The sequence below is a fragment of the Odocoileus virginianus genome, chromosome 10 (assembly GCF_023699985.2).
Source record: "Odocoileus virginianus isolate 20LAN1187 ecotype Illinois chromosome 10, Ovbor_1.2, whole genome shotgun sequence".
Classification (NCBI taxonomy): Eukaryota; Metazoa; Chordata; class Mammalia; order Artiodactyla; family Cervidae; genus Odocoileus; species Odocoileus virginianus.
The window spans coordinates 68,794,042-68,815,508 of record NC_069683.1 but is presented as its reverse complement, the minus strand read 5'-3'; the positions used below and the strand labels follow the sequence as shown (position 1 = coordinate 68,815,508).

Sequence of the window (21,467 nt, the reverse complement as noted above, 5' to 3'; positions counted from 1 at the left end):
TGGTTCTGGTCCAATTCTGTGGCCTTCGGGTATACATAATATTTACCTCTTAGGTACTCTGGAAAAAAATGAAGTTTAAAACTCACCAGGTAATAAACATTCTGGAAACAAGACTAGGTTTCTCTTTATGGAAGTAAGTGTACTGTCTTGATAGTCTTATCAGAAAAAGCAAAAGCAGTCACTCTCCTACAAAGGGGAACATTTTTTTTTGCCAAGTGAAGTGAAAATTTTACTCCCTGTTGATTCCCACAATAGCCATAAATATGCTGAGGCCGTTATTTTGCAAGATGGTTTTTGAGACCCTACTGAAAGGAGAGAAGCCCTCATATTATGTTTCCCTCAAATTCTACCACAAACCACACTTTTGGGAGGAAAAAAGAAAAAGTCGCCATGTAAGCATGTTTACCTTTAACTGACTAGGAAGTTGAAACTTGTCCATAATTGATGACTCACCACCATAAGCCTATAAAAGTAAAGGTACTTGTCTGGGAAAAGGCAGCTGCCTCCAGGCACGATCATCCAAGATGCACCCAAGGGTCCTGGCTGGCTTCCTCTTCTTCAGCTGGACGGCTTGTTGGTCCCTGCCCCTTCCCAGTGATGAAGATTCTGAAGACTTGTCTGAGGAAGACTTCCAGTTTGCAGAGGTAGAGTATTTTAACAATTCCGGTGATGTGATATGTCTCATAAATGCCCTTCTCTTTAAAAGAGGGTCATTTTGCTCTCTTTTTTTAGAACTACCTGAAATCGTACTACTATCCTCAGAATCCTGCTGGAATCCTGAAGAAAAGTGCAGCAAGCTCTGTGATTGACAGGCTTAGAGAAATGCAGTCATTTTTCGGCTTAGAGGTGACTGGCAGACTTGATGATAACACCTTAGATATCATGAAAAAACCAAGATGTGGGGTCCCTGATGTGGGTGAATACAATGTTTTTCCTCGAACTCTCAAGTGGTCCAAAATGAACTTAACCTACAGGTAAATCATAGACTATTCTTTCCTTAATATTTGCTGCTTTTTGTAGTATCAAATGTCTAATTTTCAGCACAAGCTACAGATGACGGAACATGTGTGGTCCCACTGTTTCAAGTAGGCCTTAGATTTTAAACTGGAAATTAAGTAGGTCTAGCAGTGACTTTGGGCTTTCTTGGTGGCTCAGGTGCTAAAGGATCCACCTGCAATGCAGAGGACCTGGGTTAGATCCCTGGGTTGGGAGGATCCTCTGGAGGAGGGCATGGCAACCCACTCTAGTATTCCTGCCTGGAGAATCCCCATGGACAGAGGTGCCTGGAAGGCTACGGTCTTGAGGTTGCAAAGAGTCAGCCCCAACTTAGCGATTAAGCACAGACCATACACAGAGAGAGAGGAGTAACTTTAATACTTTTGATGAGAATATCTTATAATAGCTATTACATATTATTGTTGCATTCAGCCAGCACTATTTTTATTGCAAAACTAAATATGTTTCTTTCAGGTATAAAATCAAAATAGAAGAGTAGTTTCAGGAAAATTTGAAAATGTAACAGTCATATTTATTATAAGAGTGATAAAAATGGAGAGTTTCACTCTCTCATGAACTTTACAGAACTATTTCATTTGTTTAGACCATAGTGATACAAAACTTTTAGCATGGCAGCCATATAAGTTTTAGTAAACATCTAAATACTTTAAATTTAAGATGTCAAATATTTGGAGATACTCCAGTATCTAATCAAGTTCTTCATGGCATTGTATGTCTTTGTATGTATGTCTTTATATGACATCATAATTAATGAGTTATTTGAAACAATGGACCTCTAGTAGAACTTTTAGAGAAGCCATTGCATTTTGAGTTGAAAAGCAGTACTCCAAGAAAATATATTCTAAAAGAGTTTTCACTTTTCAAAAATTTGATTCAAGCTTTTTCTATTAAATAGAATTGTGAATTATACACCTGATCTGACTCATTCTGAAGTGGAAAAGGCCTTCAGAAAAGCCTTCAAGGTGTGGTCTGATGTGACACCTCTGAATTTTACCAGAATTCACAATGGCACTGCTGATATCATGATCTCTTTTGGAACTAAAGGTAATGATGCAGAATAATTTTAAAACATTTTTATATTCTACTATTGGCTTCATTATTTTATTCCTTCTTTCAGTTATTCATTAGTTCTTACAGAATCCAATAAAAATTCACCAAGCACCTGGGCTAGGCACTACTGGTATAATTAGATTCTTAACTCTTGCTTTTGTGTGTAGAGCATGGCGACTTCTACCCATTTGATGGACCCTCTGGTCTGTTGGCTCATGCTTTCCCTCCTGGACCAAATTATGGAGGAGATGCTCATTTTGATGATGATGAAACCTGGACAAGTAGTTCCAAAGGTAATATTTCTTATAAAGCTATAATTCGTGATTATCAGATCCCATTGAAAAGAAGTTAAGAAGCATACTGTAAATTATATTTGGTATTTGATTATATTTTCCAAAAAAGTTTAATAAGTATAATAATCTTCTACTTAGTTTCTACAAATGGTATTTCGACAAGCCAATATGAAACATTAAAAATGAGCAAAATCTACTTAGTCTAGTGGCTTGAGGGATACTAGCTAACTCTGAAATAGGATCAAAATGCTTTCTGTTAACCAAGGTGTTATTACTGTGGATTACTTCTGACATATGAAGAAGTATGGTTTATTACAAATATAAATCTAAAAACTATTAGAGCTAAATATGTAGATCATAAATAAGTTGGATATGAGTTGAAATAGCTTTTTTCCTTTGTAGAAATATTAACGGCACAAATCCAGTCATATTTCTATTCTCTGTTATATGATTACTTCTTTAGACTTGTCTATTCCACTGATTTTTACAAATACCACTCTAGCAAATCAATATAGTTTCTTACTTCAGAAAGTCTGAGACAAACCAGATTAAAATGTATTTGCAAAAGCAAAATGAAACTGTTGAGAGAATTCAGTCAGTAGTTGAATCTTCAAGGCTCAAAAGAATTGAGCATGCTAATTTAGGCATAAAAGCCAAATTATTTCAACTAGGACTTAATTTTGGAGCTATATGGACTCTAATTGTGATAATTAGAGGGTAGTCCTCAAAAACATCTGGTCTTTATTATTCATTTAAAAACAGGAATTATTTTTCCAAAAAGTAAACCTGGGCCTTGAATAATCAATGTCTCAATGCCTATGCTGCCAATCTGTCTTTGGAGGGAAAGGTGGGAGTTTGCGTATTTAAAGTCTGAATATTTCACAGATAAGGATGGTTTTTAGGAAAAAGGAGCAAAACCTAGTATTGTTAAGACATAGCCACAGTAAGCCTCAGTTTTTGGTTCCTATCTAAATTCTGGGTTTGAAGTGTTTAATTGAAATGAATGATCATCCTGCAGTCTGCACAATTCGCTAAGTTGGTCACATATTTTCTTCATGTTTAGGCTATGATAGCAAAGGGTATTTAAGGTCGAACTGAAACCACTGTCTCCAGCTTTCATGTGTTTTTTTCTGTCAGCATTTTATTTTTTTCCAATTTAAAATACCAGAAGCATCCAAAATTTGTGGGAAGAGTGACTGGAGGAAATAATGTAAGCACAGAGACACAGTAGTCTTCACCAGTAGAGGAAGGTTGGCCAATCGTGTCTAGAGTTTCTGCGTCTTTAAATTCTAGAGGAAAGGAGCATTTGGTAGGAATTTGTTCCCAAGAAGATTCTTGGAGACTGTACTTAGTGCATTCTCTATGCTTGGTCATCATACCTTTGATTGTTGGCTCCTATTTAGATGATTTTCTAGGCAGCACCCTAGATATGTATCACCCTGTTTTTCCCCCATGTGTGTCCATTTAAGGTCATCACTCTACTTTCCTCACTGACATGAGAAAGCAAGGGGCAAATCAGGATTACTAGTGTCTTCACAATAAACCTTATTGATCGCTAATCAATCTGTTGATGATCAGTGTAGGCAGATTATTTGCAATGATTAAATCAACATTTTAAATCTTCCTTTAAGCAACTGAATATTAACTTTAAAAACTGGGTCAAACAGTTTTTTCAAACAGGAGAAATGACGACATAATAACTAGAGGAAGAAAAGAGCCTTTATTCTGTGCGTCGGCCATTGGAGGATTTTTTTTTAAATTCCTTTGTTTCCTTACAGGCTACAACTTGTTTCTTGTTGCTGCCCATGAGTTTGGCCATTCCTTAGGTCTGGACCACTCCAAGGACCCAGGAGCACTCATGTTTCCCATCTACACCTACACTGGCAAAAGCCACTTTATGCTTCCTGATGATGATGTCCAAGGGATTCAGTCTCTCTATGGTAACTACTGATAACTCAGCTTGACAGCAGAAGACATAACACATTTATTTTCTAAATTATTAATGAATTTACCATTGACAATATTACTGTCCTGGTTTTGTTAGTAACACAAGGAGAAGCATGCTCATTTTTTCTTTAAATATCAATCTACCTGCTCAAGTAGAAAATATTGCATTCCCCAAAGTTTTTGTAGAATGTATCTCCTTGTATTTATATTTTATACATTGCAAGGTACATTTGATATCCTGACAATACCTCTGACATAAGAAATGGCAATATTTTATTCTTCATTTGATGAATGAAGAAACTAAGGCTATAGAGTTTAAATAGTATATCTATAGTAACACAGCTGGGTGAAACACAGCTAGACAAGAACACAGATTTTGGGGTAGCTTTCACAGGGAGAAAGTGAGATTTCAACCAGCTTTTATAAATTGTGGGTATTCTTTCAACTTCTCCTGTTTGTTTACCACAGTAGAAACCATTCAAGTGGCCCGTGGTAGTTTTTAACCAATATCTACAGTGAACATTTGTAAGAATTTCTTCCTTTATTTTCCTTCCAAATTTTCAATAATATTTACAAAATAATTAAACCTCAACCCCAACAAGCAAACATACCTACCATAAATAGAAGTACAGCCACAGTACACAGTCATCAGTGTAAACACTTCTAGAAGACAGAGCTCAGAAAACTGGGTCAGGCCAGTCCCAAGCTATTTTCCCTTCTGGATTGAAATCTACCGCAATAGCTCGTGAGGGCAGAGGTGAGAATTCTGCAGTTTTTACTATTTCTACTGTATCTTGGCTGAGGGAGTTAATGACAGAACTAATAGGATATAGGTAATGAAAAAGAAGTTTAGCATTATTTTATGTCCTGCAACCCTTTTGCACTCATGTGAGCCGGCTGGAAAGTTACCAACAAGCTGTGAGCATACCAGAATGGCTGAGGCCTGGCCTTTCACTGAGATGCAGACACACAGCGATAAACTCGAAAGCAAGGTGAGCTGATGCTGGCAGCTGGTCAAGTAGGCTCGAGAAAGAGCCCAAAGGAGGGCTCCTACAGACATGATGTGCTCCCAGAAATGGCTGTGAGAGTAATGTGTTTCTCAGGAGAAGTCTGAATGGGTTGTGCAAGGCATGGGGAAAGTTTCCCTAAAGTCTCTTGCTCCCCCAGCCCGTTTCTATCATCAACCTCCGGAAGGCTGAATTTGGAGCTGAGATGATTCTCAAGGGTCTTTAAAGTTGAAAACATAAGGGGAAGTCCCATAGGCAAGGCCGTGGTAGCCCTGGAGGAATGAGGCGGGATTCCAGGTTCTTTGGCAATTATGTAGGAGGTGGCAGGACCCACTGTCCTCCCTGGATGAAGCCCTTCCTGCGCTCCATTGGTAGGAGCAGAATCCTCAGTCACTTCCTTGACTCATTTCATGACTGCAGGTCCAGGAGATGAAGACCCCAACTCCAAACATCCGAAAACGCCGGACAAATGCGACCCTTCCTTATCCCTTGATGCCATTACCAGTCTCCGCGGAGAAACACTCATCTTTAAAGACAGGTACTTTGGTATTATTTTATGAAACCTGAATGTAACAAACAGTTCTCAAGTCATGTCTGAGATTACCAAAACATCTGGTCAGAATTCCAAAGGAGTGAAGTTAGTAAAAATAACAGATCTTTGGACAGTTTATTTACGTATGTAAGATGAAATAAAATAACTGATGGATAAACATTTTACCTTTCAAAGGATAATCTTGGCATTGTATAGCTTTCTTTTACATCTTTGGTTGTTGTTTTTCTTATAAAAATAACCAAATAAATATAGGAATACAATTTATTTATTTAACAAAATAATAATTGAAATCAATTACTATATTAGTTAGCTGTTATTCATAATTTCACATCAATTCCTTTTGGTATGGAAAAGCTTTTGTTCTGGTAACATATGAGCATGTTACAGCCTAAATCTATAGGTGATGAAAAATGAGATACTAATTTTTAATTTTGATACTGTTTTGATATCCTTATTTGTTCATTTACAGATTAATCCACTGTTTAATTATCTGTTAATTATCTGTATTATTCTCTTGTCTGTGATCCAATAGCATTCCTTCCTCTTCTATTATAGCTCCAATTTCATTTTGCTCCAGTATTTTCTCTTGTATCAGATTCCCCAGGCCATGAGATCTTCGGAGCATAATTTGTGTCAGTCATGTTTTCTTTGCAGAGCCCAACACAGTGCCTGGCATATTTGCTTGCCACTTGCAAGATATGCGAAACTGACAAAGAACGATCCCAGGACACAAAGGACCTGGCGCCTTCACAAAGACTCTGTGATACTTTTGGACTTCAGTATTTAGGCTGGAGTTAAGACAGAAACAGCTTGTTTAACTGGCGTTTAAACGGAAATGGAAATCTTGCCCCTTCACAGGTGGTAGGGAATGGTTACATCTGGCTTACCTGTGCTGATGTGGAGACAAGTGGCTAGAGGGATAGAAACACTGCACTCAAAGAAATGATGCAAACTCGTGTTTTACTTTTGTGTCAGATTCTTCTGGCGGCTGCATCCTCAGCAGGTTGAAGCAGAGCTGTTTTTAACAAAATCGTTTTGGCCAGAACTTCCCAACCGTATTGATGCCGCCTATGAGCACCCTTCCCATGACCTTATCTTCATCTTTAGAGGTAAGATTTCCACCAGCGAAACTTCACATATGCCTGGAGCAGTCAGTGATGAACTTTAGCTACTAGAGATTCAATAAAATGATCATTGTCAAAAATATATATTTAAATTAAGAATCAAGTATAACAAAATGGAAGCCAGAAGGCACCTGAAACTTTTCTGAAACCAAGTATCCAACTGAAACCAAGTGTCCTCAATCTGACAAGTAAAAGTCTGCATTATTACTCATATCCACTCTTTCTCTTATTTCCTCTTAAAAATTATTTGTTGAGAAAATGTTATAACAATGTACATTTTTAACAATTCAAAAAAATTATCCATAATTCCTCCTTCTGAAAGGTCAATTTATTTTCTCACTTTATTATCTAGTCCCTAACTATATGTAAAACATATATTAAACATTTCCATTCATAGTATGTATGCATTTTAATATTTTACTTGTTCCCTTGACATAGGTACCCAAATTGCTATTCCAGCTTAATGATCATAATTTGTATTAACTACATAGATCCTACTACTGCTGTTTCTATTGTGTGACTATTATAATTAATGTTATAATGAAGTTACTTTTTAGAGAAGAAGATAACTTTTGTACCAGTATAAAACTTGAGTTTTCAATCTAATTTCCTGTTTCTACTGTGTGGCTTCTTTCTATAGAAATCTTAATGAATTTTTAACCCAGCTCCAAACTATTCAGAGTTAATAGTCAAACTAATATTCCATTTGCTATGCTTACATTTAGGAAATTAGGATCTTAATTTTTGAAGAACGCTCATACTTTTGTGTTTCTTAAACATGGTGACCACAAACATTGACTAATTTATTTATAAATGTGTAAAATGATTTTCTTTTTGCTAAAGTAAAGGTCTACATATGTGAGTTTTAATAGATTCCCTTGAATAATAAAATGATTCTTTCACTTATTCTAGGCAGAAAATTTTGGGCACTTAGTGGTTATGATATTCTGGAAGATTATCCAAAAAAAATATCTGAACTGGGATTTCCAAAAGATGTTAAAAAGATCAGTGCAGCCCTTCACTTTGAGGATTCAGGGAAGACGCTCTTCTTCTCAGAAAACCAAGTCTGGAGGTATGGCAACCATGCTTACTCCCCATCATGTGTCAGAGGGTGAAGTGAGCCTCGAGCATCTCCAGTTGCTTAAAATTATTATCTCATGCCTTAATTTAAATGTCAAACCAGTCATTCATTTATGTTCCATGTCAGCTCATGCAGGTAGCCCCTAAGACAGGCATTTGAAAGTCTCAAGCCTTCTTGAAAAATACACGTGTAATTCTCAACCCTTCTGGGCCACGCTTTTCTTTCTTAGTCATTTGTTCTACTTAAGCCATGACAAAACTCTCTCTCATTTTGACGCCTTCATGTCATCTTTCTCCTGGATTCTCTTTCTTGTCATTCTCTCCTTATTTCCATGCAAGTCCATCCTCTGGGGACAGAGTGAACACAAGAATATGTGCAGGACAAGACTGAGCAAGAGAGGGCCGCAGTTTCTAGACTGTTGGTCCAGTGCAGAGCTGGCCAGGAAGCTGCTAGGTCTATACTTTGCAAAGCCAGACCCTCGTGAAAACCAAGTAGAACTGGACTATCTGAAACACGCGTAGAACTGAAGGTGGCATTGACACTGGCAATGTTTGTGAACCCAAGTCAGTTCAGGGATGATTATCTCATAGGTATCCAAAACTTGGAACTTTTTAAATGGTAGCTTTACTTCCTCTATACACACACACACATGTACACTCATGCATGCTTGTGTACACACACACACTCTTGTATATATCATCTTTACCTTTTGTTTTCTTATTTCTGATAATGACACTCACAACTTTAAATATGACTGTTAAATATTACTATCTAGGTTCTACCTGGTCTAGTGTTTCTGTCCCTTTATCCTATATGAGGTCTGTGGTTTGGTCAAGATGAACTGCTTACCATATCTCAAATGCTTTGTGCTTTTATCTCTGCATAACCTTCCCTTATACAATTTTATTTGCCAGAGGCCTTTCCCTACATTTATCCTCTTGACATTCTATCTGTTGTTTAAAGTTAATTTGAAATACCATTTTATGTACAGCCCTTTTTGATCACCCCATTCAAAGGCTATCTCCGTTCTCATGTATTTCCCATGACATCTCATGTGTATTCTCTCATGATGTTTAGCCCCTATTGTCTAGTGTTACAATGTCATCTGTGTATGTCTTAACCTTCTTGATGGGCCAATGATTCTCAGCTTTTACCTATTGGAACATACCTCAAGAATATAAAAAACTCTCATCAGTAACAGTAGGAAGAGTGCATCTTGAAAGGTCTTTCTCCTAGGTTGATTTCAGAATGTGTTTGATTGGCTAGAGTGTGAGTATGTGCTGGGGAAGAGGAGTGTGGAATATATAGTTATGGGAGGAGAAATCTATGCTTCCCACCCTTGCTTTATTACTACTATTTCCCTCTGTAACTTCCTTGTGTGGAAACTGAGCCTTAAATACTTTTGTATCCATGACTGCCCTTAGCAAGTTGTCTTACACATAGTGAGAGACAATTGTTCAATCTAGAAATATATTTATTTGACTCTAATAATTCTTTCCTAATAACATACTTTTATAACAGATGTACAAATAAAATGGAAAAGAGTTTATAACTATCTTTATAAATATGACCTTTAGGCAAGTCAAAATACTCACCAGGTATCTACTATATAGTCAGTATTATAATTCTTAATTTTAAGAAACTACCAGGTGTTCAAATGGACTTAAAAATTGGAAACTTTGTCAATTTTGAAAGTTACCATTATATCCACTGTATTATTTCTAAAGTAGTTTACTTAAAACCCACTTAAGAGCTTCTTTTTCTTATTATATAGCTATGATGACACTAACCAGGTGATGGATAAAGACTACCCCAGACTCATTGAAGAGGTCTTCCCAGGAATTGGTGATAAAGTAGATGCTGTCTACCAGAAAAATGGTAACTATTTCGCTGATCTTAATGAAGAGCTTCTGTAGCCCCTCAGTTAGAACTTAGATTCACTAATAAAAAACTAGCATAATTAAGGGATTACTTACTGTGACTACTTAGTCAGCAGGCAAAAATTAATATGCTTACAATAAATGAGAGCTTAACTTAATGACTGCTAGTTCTATGAATAAAAGATGACAAGTCTTAAACACGACTTTAAATTTAAAGATATTGAGGGCTTCCCTGGTGGCTCAGATGGTAAAGAATCTGCCTGCAATGTGGGAGACCTGGGTTCAATCCCTGGGTTGGGAAGATCCCCTGGAGGAGGGCATGGCAACCCACTCCAGTATTCTTGCCTGGAGAATCCCAATGGACCAGTCCATGGTGTTGCAAAGAGTTGGACACTACTGAGTGACTAAGCACAGCACACAAGATGCAAAAAGTATTGCCACAATTAAAATCAGGGATGAATGGGGAGTATTTTATATGTGAAGACAAATAACATCATAAATATAAAATGTTTTTTGCTTTAATTATGGAAAAGGACATTATCTCTAACTTGCAACAAATAACCAATATCCATAACTCCAGCATTTGGGGGCATTCCCTGGAGGCCTAGACTGTGCTTTCACTGCTTGGCATGGCCAAAGAAAATTTCAAACCTCAAAACTGGAACTCATGCCACCACAGCAATTAATTTGAGGTGATATTTTAGGAGCGCTAGAAACCTTTATACATTTCCCCCTCTTTAAGTTATAAGCAATACATTAAAGCATTAGTGCTGTTTATAATGTAGACATTGAAATGTTTAAAAAAGTGAATCGAACAGATTGAGCTTTTAGTGTTAGCTAGAGTAAAACTTTATTTTCAACCTCTGAAATCTCTTTGGTCTTTTTCTTATAGGTTATATCTATTTTTTCAATGGACCCATACAGTTTGAATACAGCATCTGGAGTAACCGTATTGTTCGAGTCATGCCAACAAATTCCTTATTGTGGTGTTAAAAGTGTTTTTAAAATATTGTTATTTAAATCCTGGAAAGCATTTGAGATAATACTTCCAGACATTTGGGGGGTGAGTTATGGGAGAAGGATAGATATCAGGGGAAAGCTTAGTTCTGTGAACGAGCTTCAGTAAGTTATCTTTGACTATTTAGTATCTATACAACTATGCGTGGCTGGAACCACATTGTATTTTAAAATCATGAAATTCATTATCTTGATGAATCACCTAATTTTTGTGTGCTATGTAGAAGTAGTAGTTGACAACATTCCCATCAAAAATGAGACATATGGTGTGTCAAAGAGAGTTACTTAACATATTATTTATAAGAAAACTTTGCAAAGACATAAAAGCAAATACATTTATCTAATTAAATGTTTTAAATCATTTATCTAATTATGATTTATCTTTACTAAATGTTATAAAATAGTATGAAAATCAAATTTGGGGGTAGCATATGACATCCGTACACAAAAATAAACCAAAGGGAAATGTCTTCAGTAAATACATTTTAGACAACTTTCCAAAGAAGTATTTGGATTTTGCACTAAAAATATTTGGATCTACATGCCCCTCTTTATACAGACAGTAAGGAAACATCAAGTCACTAATGATAGGAGACAGAGACTAATGGTGAGGACAGAAGATGTGGCCTTTGGATTCTGCTTAATTTTCACTTTTGACAGTGACTCAAAGACTGCTCTCAAAGAAGACAGTTATTCCTTTTCATATTTGTAGAAGACAAAGTATTAAAATATTTCAGGTATTAAAATGTTTCAGGTCTTTCAAAAACATCAAAGTAAACTACAATTGTTAAGAAAATGATCTAAGGCTGTAGGATCACTTTTTCATAAATCATTTGATTATTTAAAACTAAAAGTAGTGTATTAATTTATCTAAAATTGTTTTCATTGTCCAGTTTACCTTGTATATATAAGCTGTTTTTGAAAGAAATACTCTAAAATACATCTTATAAATTAGAAATGTGTATGTTAAAAATCAAAATTATCTAAAATTATCTAAAATAAAGAAAACATGGTCCTCTTAAAGAATACAATTATTCCTTTTTTCTCCTTCTTTCCTCCTTTAATCCTTCATAACTTTTGACAGTGCCTTTCACTTGGTACTTGTTGAATATATAAGTGACCTTGACAGGAAGAACCATTGTATTGAGAGATCATGTTCATAAAAATTCAGGCAAAGAAAAGAAAGTGTACTGTATATGCAGCATGTATTAGGAAGTGTTCATGTTGTTTATAATAAAAAGATATTTTCAACAGACATTGGTATATGGTATGTTTTTGTCTTTTGGTATAATTTTATATATAATTATATAATGTATTTTATATATATTATATAATTTGTTATAATTTTTTTCAAAGATTGTCTATTTAAGTTATTCCTTTTTCTAAACATATGTTTCTTGGTGAATGTAGCTTATTATTGTTTTTTTTTGTTTGTTCATTTCTTTGGTTTGTATAAAGACCCTAAATTCAAATTTAGTGTTAATTGTACCAGATTTTGCTAGCTCAGTTTCTGGTCGAGTTTGGCTGGCCTGGCGCTGATGAGCCCCTCTTCCGAGCCAGCTGCTCTAGACTGAGCCCACGGGTCCCTCAGTCTCTTTGCCGAGAGCGCTCCTTGGTCACGAGGAGGAGAGAGCAGTAGGTCTAAGTTAGGAAGGCCGGGTCCTGATGCCACCTCTCTGCATCACTTCAGGCGGCTCCTTTGATCTGTTTGGCTTTACTTTCCTGCTGTGTGAAGTGAGAGGCTTAGCTGCTCTGGGGAAACATGGGGTAACAGGGAACTCTAGTAAGGAGGATGGACAGAATTCAGGAAACTCAGTGCCCTGAGCTTAAACACTGGTCTTCTCTGTTTTCTTGAGCAGTGTTCATTCCCAAACATTTAATAAGCACCTGTTCAATGTCAGGCATCTAAGATGCTGAGACAAATTAGAAAAACTTAGTCTTGATCTCTGAAGAGTTTCTATCCTACTATGGAAACAATGCAATTAGAATTGAGTAGATTAAGTGCCTTTTCAAGGGAGCAGTGGCCACCCGCTGTGAGTGCAGAGAAGATTGTCCTTTCCTCCCTCCCAGCGCACCCCAGTGTCACTTTATGCCCTTCTCATTTTCCTGGACAATTTAAGGAGATTCCTTGTTTCTAAGTTTTGCTACTGGAGTAGAACATCATCCATCCAATAAATAAATTAAATGTGAAAGTGAAAGTGAAGTCGCTCAGTTGTGTCCGACTCTCTGCGACCCCATGAACTGTAGCCTGCCAGGCTCCTCCATCCATGGGATTCTCCAGGCAAGAATACTGGAGTGGGTTGCCATTTCCTTCTCAACGGGATCTTCCTGACCCAGGGATCAAACCCGGGTCTCCCACATTGCAGGCAGACGCTTTAACCTCTGAGCCACCAGGGAAGCAAATGTAGTAAAATATTAATTCCTGTCCTGTGTCAGGAACATAGGTCGATGCTGGGAGTATAGTGAACAGGAAAACCGCATTGCTTTCTTGGAGCTCACATTGTAGCTGGGGAGACAGACATCAGTCAAATAAGTATAACTTAAAACTACGATAAATGCTACAAGGAAAGGCAACCTGGTGCTCCGAGGTCCTCCAATATGGGGAATTTTACCCGCTGAGTATGTGAGGGGAGGGGCACAAGAGGGTCGTTGGGGAAGGGCATCACAAGGGAAGAGAGAGACCCCTGAGCTGTCATAAAAACCGAGCACAACCAACAGTGAAGGGATCAGGGGGAGGCCCCGGCCACACCTTCAGACTGGAATGGAACCGTTGGAACCAGGAGGAGAATTACAGAGAGGGGGTTTTGGGTGCCCTGCACAACCTGCAGGATCTCAATCCTGACCAGGGGCTGAAACCTGAGTCACAGCAGTAAAGGCCCAGAACCCCAGAATCCTGGATGCCAACCACCCGGGCCCACAGGGGATTCCCCTACAGAGAGTTTTATGACGACATTGGATGGATGGATAAACTGTATCCAGAAATCCCCCAATCCAACCAAGTTCCTCCTGCCCTTCATAGTGCTGAACACAGACCAGAGAATCTCTCTATGATAAACCAGGAAAAACTTACTGATTTTTAAAGCCTGTTAGTTAAATTTTTAAAAAATGGCTACGTCATTCTAGGGTTTGACATGTGAGTATGTACTTCTTGGTCACTGAGTCAGCTGATGGAGACATAAACTCTTTGAGCATAATGGGGGCCCGCGCGATTCTGGAACAAGGTGGGGCTCCGTCTCTCTCAGAGCAGGGAAAAGCCCCTCCGCAGTAAGGCCCCCCGGCCTGGGGCCCAGCGGGCCATGCCTCACGCTGCTGTGGTCAGCTCACCATCCCCACCCTCGTCTCAGGGATGGCTGGGCTCTTTGGAAAGCTCCACGAGGAGCTTCCCGTTCCACTCTGCAAAGGGTAGTTGCTTTAGAATAACACGCACAGTGTGCTCCAAAGGCCAGCAGCGTCGTGGCACCTGCGAGCTTGCTAGAAAGGCCCAGTCTGCCCCACCCTGAGCCAGGGAATGAGGAGCTCTGTGTTAACAAATCTGATCCTTCATGGCACACAGTCCCTCAGAAAAGGCCACGCAAGGGCTCCCAAGAGAGACGACATGGGGATTCTTGGGGTTCACAACTCCCTGCTATGATCTCGGGGAACCCTTTCCAGAAGATTCATAGCATATATCAAAGGCTACAAACAGTTCGGTGTCAAAGAAGCTGTTCAGCCTGTTGAACAAGGTTTTACAAATATATCGGAACATGAAATTCATTTACATTCTTTTATTGTTTTTTTTTTTAATAGTGAAAACTTTTATATTTTGAATTAGCCAGCTGGACTCAGTTTAGATGGTCCCAATTTTGTTGGCCACATCCGAAGCGTCATAGTTGGGAGCCAGTTGAATGTCTGCCTTCTTCTCTCCATCAGGCCTGACCGGGGAGCTGAGCTTGGCCACGTCCCTGTCGTAGCGCCTCTTCACAGCCTGTTAATTCGGCGCTTTGTTGGCCTTGACGCCCACAGTGAATACCAGTATGCTGTTGTCTCCTGTTTTCTTCCTGGTGACTCTGCGGGGAGGGGGAGTTTGGTGACAGCATAGTCGTTGTTCATTTGTTTCTCCTAGGGCCGCTCTTCTGAGGATACTTGGGCTGCCTCCCGAGTCGCAGTGTTTTGGGCCACGGGAAGGTGGGTGACATCTGCATCTCCTTTTTTGTTGCTGTGGGCTCCTTTCAACCCTGCTTTCCTGGCCCTTGAAGCCTTTGCCTTTGCTCTGGCTTCAGCTTTGGGAGGGGCAGGGGTCTCCTTCTTCTTGAAAAGCCTACTCTATTTTTAAAAAAGATGTTTAACTTGACTTCAGAAAAATTTTCACTTGCTTTCTTATTTGCTTGTGTGGCCTTGCTCATGGACGGCTAGATCGATCAATAAATAGAGATATATGGTCAGGATTATTTTCTAACTCCCATCTCTGCTCCAGTCTTGATTTCAAGTTCCTAATCTGACTGGTGTAACCTGGATCAGTGTCTTTCCCCTGTGGCCAGAACACCAAATTCAAATTACACCAAATGTCTATTATGCCAAAGTTTCCCCTTGGGAATGAGGGTAGTATTTAAAATAAAAAATCTCAATACAAGTACAGCAGTTCATCCTAATAGGCTGTGCTATGAAATACGTTACAGTTAAAATACAAAAAGCCTGTTCACACAGATATTCATGTGTGATGTGAGGCGACCAGATGAATGTTTTATGAAAGGTAACACTGCGTCCACAAATAATAGAGTGCATTTGCCCAGAGCTAATGCCATGCAGGCTATAGTCCATGGGATTGCAAAAGAGTTGGACATGATTTAGCAACTAAACAACAATAACAACAATGCTATGCACTCAATTTGAACTGCAGCTAGTAGCCTCTTCATCACACATAATGAGGGTGAAAAGTTTGAAAACCCCCTCGAAGTGAACCAAAAGTTCATATAGTTTTTAAAGAGCAGCAGCTGACAAGATTCTATGCTGGTGTAATAAATTTTGCCCTTGAAATGATCCTGGGAGAACTTTCATGTTATTAATAAATTAAAAATAGTGTCTTCGATCTCTGCATCCTCATATCAGAATAAACAGGCCGAAACATATTCAGCAGATCTCACAGAAAGATAGTCGCCATACCTCTCCACCAAATTTAGTCCCATTTGTAGAAAACACCTTGGTATTTAAGGGTTGATCGTGAAGCTGTGAGATTCACAATAGTTCCAGTAGGTGGCATCAGCCACCTCTTGAAAATGTTGAATCAGATGATTTAAGGAGCAAAACCAGCGCTTCCTTCTCTAACACAGGGACAAGGATTCTGGCCAGATTGCTGATGGCTTAATTGCTGACTTTATGCCACTCACTTTCAAATAGGGTTTAACAAGCTTTCTTATTTCATCCCCCTAAGGAATTCGAGAACAGCTTGCTCTAGTTTTCTTAGTCACAGAAGTCTCCCTGCCATTCATCTCCTCAGCTGTGAAAGCTTTTTTTCACAGAGAGGAGAGGCCGGACGGGGGTCAGGCCAATCTGCCACGGCCGGGCCCTGCACGTCACCACAGGCTTCTGGGTGACGGACCCCAGTGGAAGCCGCCAGATACTCCCCCACACACAGAGAACAGAGGCGCTCTGACAAGAAACCGGGCCAGCTGGCAGCAGGAGGGAGAAAACCCCGCGTCACCAGGCCTCTCTCCCGGGGACGGCATCAAGATCACAGAAGGAGAATGCTTGAGGTTTCCAAGGTGTCTCATGTGGGCTAGCTTTTCTAACTGTTTGGGTTTTATACCTGCTTGATGGTCTAGGGCTCATGAAATGCTCCTTTAGGGTTTCTTGGCTTTGTTCTCCCTCGCTGCTCACCAGGCACTTAAATGGGACCACAGCTATTCTGTTAATGACCTCCGGAGAACCAAAGATATGCTACAGTCACACCAACAGCATGGCCTTTCTTGGAAGAGTTTATCATGGTATCTTGTTTGCCTTAAATGGTCACAATTATGCCCTAAATTTAGATGATGTGAGAAAGAAAATTTCTCTCCCATACATCTAAAATTTATTACCCACTCCAGAAATAATCATTCAATAATTTCCCTACACATCAACTGAGCAAGAAATGAGCATAAGTACTTGATATCCAGTGAGTCTGTGAGCCTCTCAAATCTTGGTTGAAATGGAATTGGGATCACATTAATGAAAATACACCCGTTATATTTTACAGTTGCTTACAAGTGAAGGTATTATACGCTGCTTCATCTTCATGGCTTCATGTTGGATTAAAGGACGTCCCCCAAGCATCCTGAGCTGTGGTCCTACCTCTGTGACAAAAAGACTTAAAATAAGTATCTAAAAGTGTGTTTTGGGTTATTTCTTTGCTAACGTTTACACAGACCAGTAGCCTTCCTTTTCTTGATGACCTTCCCTTTCCTTCAGCAGACTAGGTGTGGAAAGCAGCAGAGTGCAAGCTGACAGAGCCTTCCCGTCAACCTGAGGAGGACGCTGCTGTCTGTGGTGAAGGACTGGCCTTTCTGGGCTGTGTCCTCTAGCCAGACAGCGCCTCGGCTTAGTGAGCGCCAGTGGCTTGTGACTTTGCTTTCAAAGCAACACAAGGGAAAAGGATCTCTGTGAGTTCCAAGGAACTCGGAGCACATGGGCACAGTGTGTATGCTTATGCTGGCTCTGTTTCTGGCAAATTCTGGTTTGGATCCTTTTGAGTTAACCAGAGGGCTAAGAAACAGCAGCCGTGCTTCCAGCCAGGCCCACTTTTCTGAATCCACTTATTAGAATTTATCCCATAATAAATAATATACTTCCTAATATTATGGAACCCAGGTCCAGCTGCTCTCCGCTCAAAAGCCAATAAAAAGCCCAGACTGGTGGAAAGGAAAGTTTGCTATATTTTGGATGCCAGCAACTGGAATGGAGGGGGCCAAGGGATAGGGTACACTCCTGTCCAAAGGCCAACTCCTCCTTCCTGCAATCAGGGGACAAGAGCTTCAGTAGACAGAAGGGGCGAGGGGTGGGGGGTACATACAGAAACAGCACAGTCAGCTCTGACCGTCATCTTGAAATTGGTCATTGGTGGCCTGACCAGCATGGTTGTTTGAGGCACAGTTAATCTTCAGTCCCAGGGTTGGTGTGTTTCCATTTCCTTGAGGCCAGTTCTTGTAATTGTGGCAGCTTATGTCACAGCTGCAGTCTGACAATCAGGTACTTAACTTCTCCCACTTGGTGGGATTTTCAGTATCTAAGACAGCTCACAGGATATGGCTCAGAATATTCTCTTTAGCCCTTGAGAAGAAAATAAAGGTCCCTGAATTTGCTTAAAGACTGAACTGTTATTATTTGGTTTCCTTTTACTGTTTTCATTTGTTTCTGCATGTTCTCAATTCTCTGATTAAACGTATTCTTTGGCTAAAGTTTTTTCACAGACAGGGTGAGAACAGGACCAGGGGTCCTGCTCCATTTCACTAAGTAGTTGTATTCCCAATTTCATTGTTGCTATTGTTGTTTAGGTGTAAGTCTTGTCTAACTCTTTGCAGTCCCATAGACTGTAGTCACCAGGCTCCTCTGTCCAAGGAATTTTCTAGGCAAGAATACTGGAGTAGGTTGCCACTTCCTTCTCCAGGGCATCTTCCCAACCCAGGACTGGAACCCATGAATCTTGCATTGGTAGATGGATTCTTTACCACTGAACCACCAGGGAAGACCCTCCCAATTTCATAGGGAATGAACAAACTGATTTATGGCTTGAATAACAGAGACAAAATAAAGACCAAGGGAGCAGGATAATGAGAGAGTGAAATAATGGGCAGTATTTTAAGGTAGTGGTGATGGAAACAGAGTTCTTGGGCAACAGATCTACCCAGGGATACATGGAATCAACTGGATTATGAGCCAAGAACTAATATGCTTCTTCTTAATACTTACATTTAAGTTCAAAACATTCCCTAAAATATTTCAATGTGGTAAATCTGTGGGCTGGGGAGATGTGGCAACATTATATATCCTGTGTTTACTTAAGATGAAAATAACTAGAGGAATTAGATCATCTGATTCATCTTTTTTTTTTTTTTTTTTTGCAAATGAGAACCAAGGCTAAGAGAAAGGAAATGACCCCTCTAAGACCGTACAGTAATGTTGGAGCCTGGGCCATAAAAATCATCCCACTTTCCTCCTTACAGGTCCTTAATTTCTCTCCACCTTCCACAGTCCACTGTGTGTTTAGATATTTAGTATTTATCAGGGGTCATGAAATACATTTAATTTTACCGTAAGGGTACCACTTATCTGATGGTGCAAGGGGGAGCTGAGTCCACGCGCCTGTGTCATCTCGGATAACAGCCAGGCTCCACCAGGTCCTCAGCCCTTGGTAGACATCCTCTCCCCACAGCTCAGGGCTCTTGACGACTGAATTAGGGCTCTGGCTCAATTGACTGAGACTCTGTAAAAAATTTTCTTTGCCAGGACAGCTTTGGTTTTGCATCCAGTTCTGACAACTCAGTTTCTGTGATTGTCTCAAGATTGAGTCCCTATCATTGTTACAAACTGTCCCCTCCTTGGGTCCCTGTGTCAGAATCCCTGCTTCTTAATACCCCATGTCCAGTGGATACTGCCTTCTTTTTTCCAGACCTTACTGGTTCAAGTTCTGGTCCTTACCTCAGCCCAGGGGCTGGGCCCCACTACTTACTGATGAAGGGCAGCCCTCTTCCTTCAGTGAAGACACACTTATTGGGAAAAATGCATACAACTGTCTCAGTTTTGTCTGGTTCATCATGAATACTTTATCTTTTTCTTCCCCCTCTCACCCCCAGCCTTCCAGTGGGCTTCTTCAGAAGAAAACACAGATATAGCTACAAAAAAGCACACGTCACAGCACCTGAGTGTCCACTCCAGCACCGCTCTGGACATCTCGCACAAGAGCCAACCATGGCTATCTGTCGCAGAGAAAGACCCTTTCCTCTACCCTTCTAGGTTCTTCTGGCTGGTATAAGAATTAACTTGATCTGAGACATTAAAAGAAAGCAAAACAAAAGCTTAATACCATGTACACATGAGAGAGACAAGGGAGAACAGAGCAACTCATCTGCAATGAAGGGCTGGGAAGATCTCTGGAGAAGAGACAAGCTACCCACTCCAGTATCCTTGGCTTCCCTGGTGGCTCAGAGAGGAAGAAATCTGATTGCAATGCAGGAGACCTGGGTTCAGTCCCTGGGCTGCGAAGATCCCCTGCAGAAGGGCACGGCTGCCCACTCCAGTATACGTGCCTGGAGAATCCCATGGACAGAGGAGCCTGGCGGGCTGCAGTCCATGGGGTTGCAAAGAGTCGGACAGTACTGAGCAACTTCACTCACTTCACATAGCTGCTTTATAGCGTTGCGTTAGTTTCTGCTGTGGAGAAAGGGGAGTCGGCTTCTGTTCATACGTATCCCCTTGTTTTGGATTTCCTTCCCATCTAGGTCACCACAGACACTGACTGTGGTTGCCTGTGCTACAATAGTTCTCATTACTTATCTGTTTTATACATAGTATCAATAGTGTATATATATCAATCCCAATTTCCCCGTTCACCCCCCCCCCCACCTTGGTATCTATGTGTTTGCTCTCTACATCTGTGTCTCTATTTCTGCTTTGCAAATAACATCACTGATACCATTTTTCTAAATTTCACATAAATGTGTTAATATATAATATTTTTTTCTTTGTGAAATTGCACTCTGTATGACGCATCTAGCTCCATCCACATCTCTGCAAATAGCACAATTTCATTTCTTCTTATGACTAATCCATTCCTCTGCCGATGGACGGTTAGGTTGCTTCCACGTCCTGGCTGTAAATAGTGCCTCAGTGAACATGGAAGGGCATGTATCTTACAGAATTATGGTTTTCTCCTGGTATATGCCTAGTAGTTGGATTGCTGGGTCACATGGTAATTCTATTTTAGCTTTTTAAGGAACCTCTTTACTTTTCTCCATAGTAATTTTATCAATTTACATGTCAATGGAATACATCTTAATAAGATTTATGGGAGGAAATACATTTTCTTTACTAGATATATTAAAATTTATCCATATTTCCTTAGTATGCACAAAGCCTGGAGGGAAGACTCAGAGGCTTCTAAGTTGCACAAGAGAGTAGCCAGTCATCAGGGACTTCTCCCACGGAAAGGGAGGTCTGGGGGCACGGCAGACGTGCTGCGCTCTGGTGTAGAGCCCATCTGAGCCTGAAATCCTTCTGGATCCTCAGGGTGGGTTTGACCAGAAACAGCTGACACCCAGCCCTTTCCTAAACCCATTTCTTCCCGTACTTACACAACTTAACCATCACATGCCCAGTCAGCTGAAGCACAAGGCAGCTAGTTTTTCCAACCATGTGCCTGACTTTATTTCTGCATCAGTGTTTCAGTCCAGCCTGAGCATTCACACTGTAGCTGAACAAGCCAAATCCTCTGCCCTTCACCCGTTGTTTTAAAGCCACATGGAGCGGATGTAGTCATCCCATAGACAGC

At 40.0% G+C, this 21,467-nt stretch overlaps 1 protein-coding gene across 1 annotated transcript; it reads left to right on the top strand.

The window, feature by feature from the left end:
- Nucleotides 1–340: 340 nt before the first annotated feature.
- Nucleotides 341–12,222, top strand: MMP13 (matrix metallopeptidase 13). The gene is made up of 10 exons (XM_020900371.2): nucleotides 341–644; nucleotides 733–974; nucleotides 1,913–2,061; nucleotides 2,235–2,360; nucleotides 4,139–4,300; nucleotides 5,735–5,852; nucleotides 6,843–6,976; nucleotides 7,904–8,063; nucleotides 9,847–9,950; nucleotides 10,845–12,222. The coding sequence occupies exons 1-10, from the start codon at nucleotides 525–527 to the stop codon at nucleotides 10,943–10,945; spliced, it is 1,416 nt and encodes a 471-aa protein (XP_020756030.1). The 5' UTR covers nucleotides 341–524; the 3' UTR covers nucleotides 10,946–12,222.
- The last annotated feature ends 9,245 nt before the right edge of the window (nucleotides 12,223–21,467 follow it).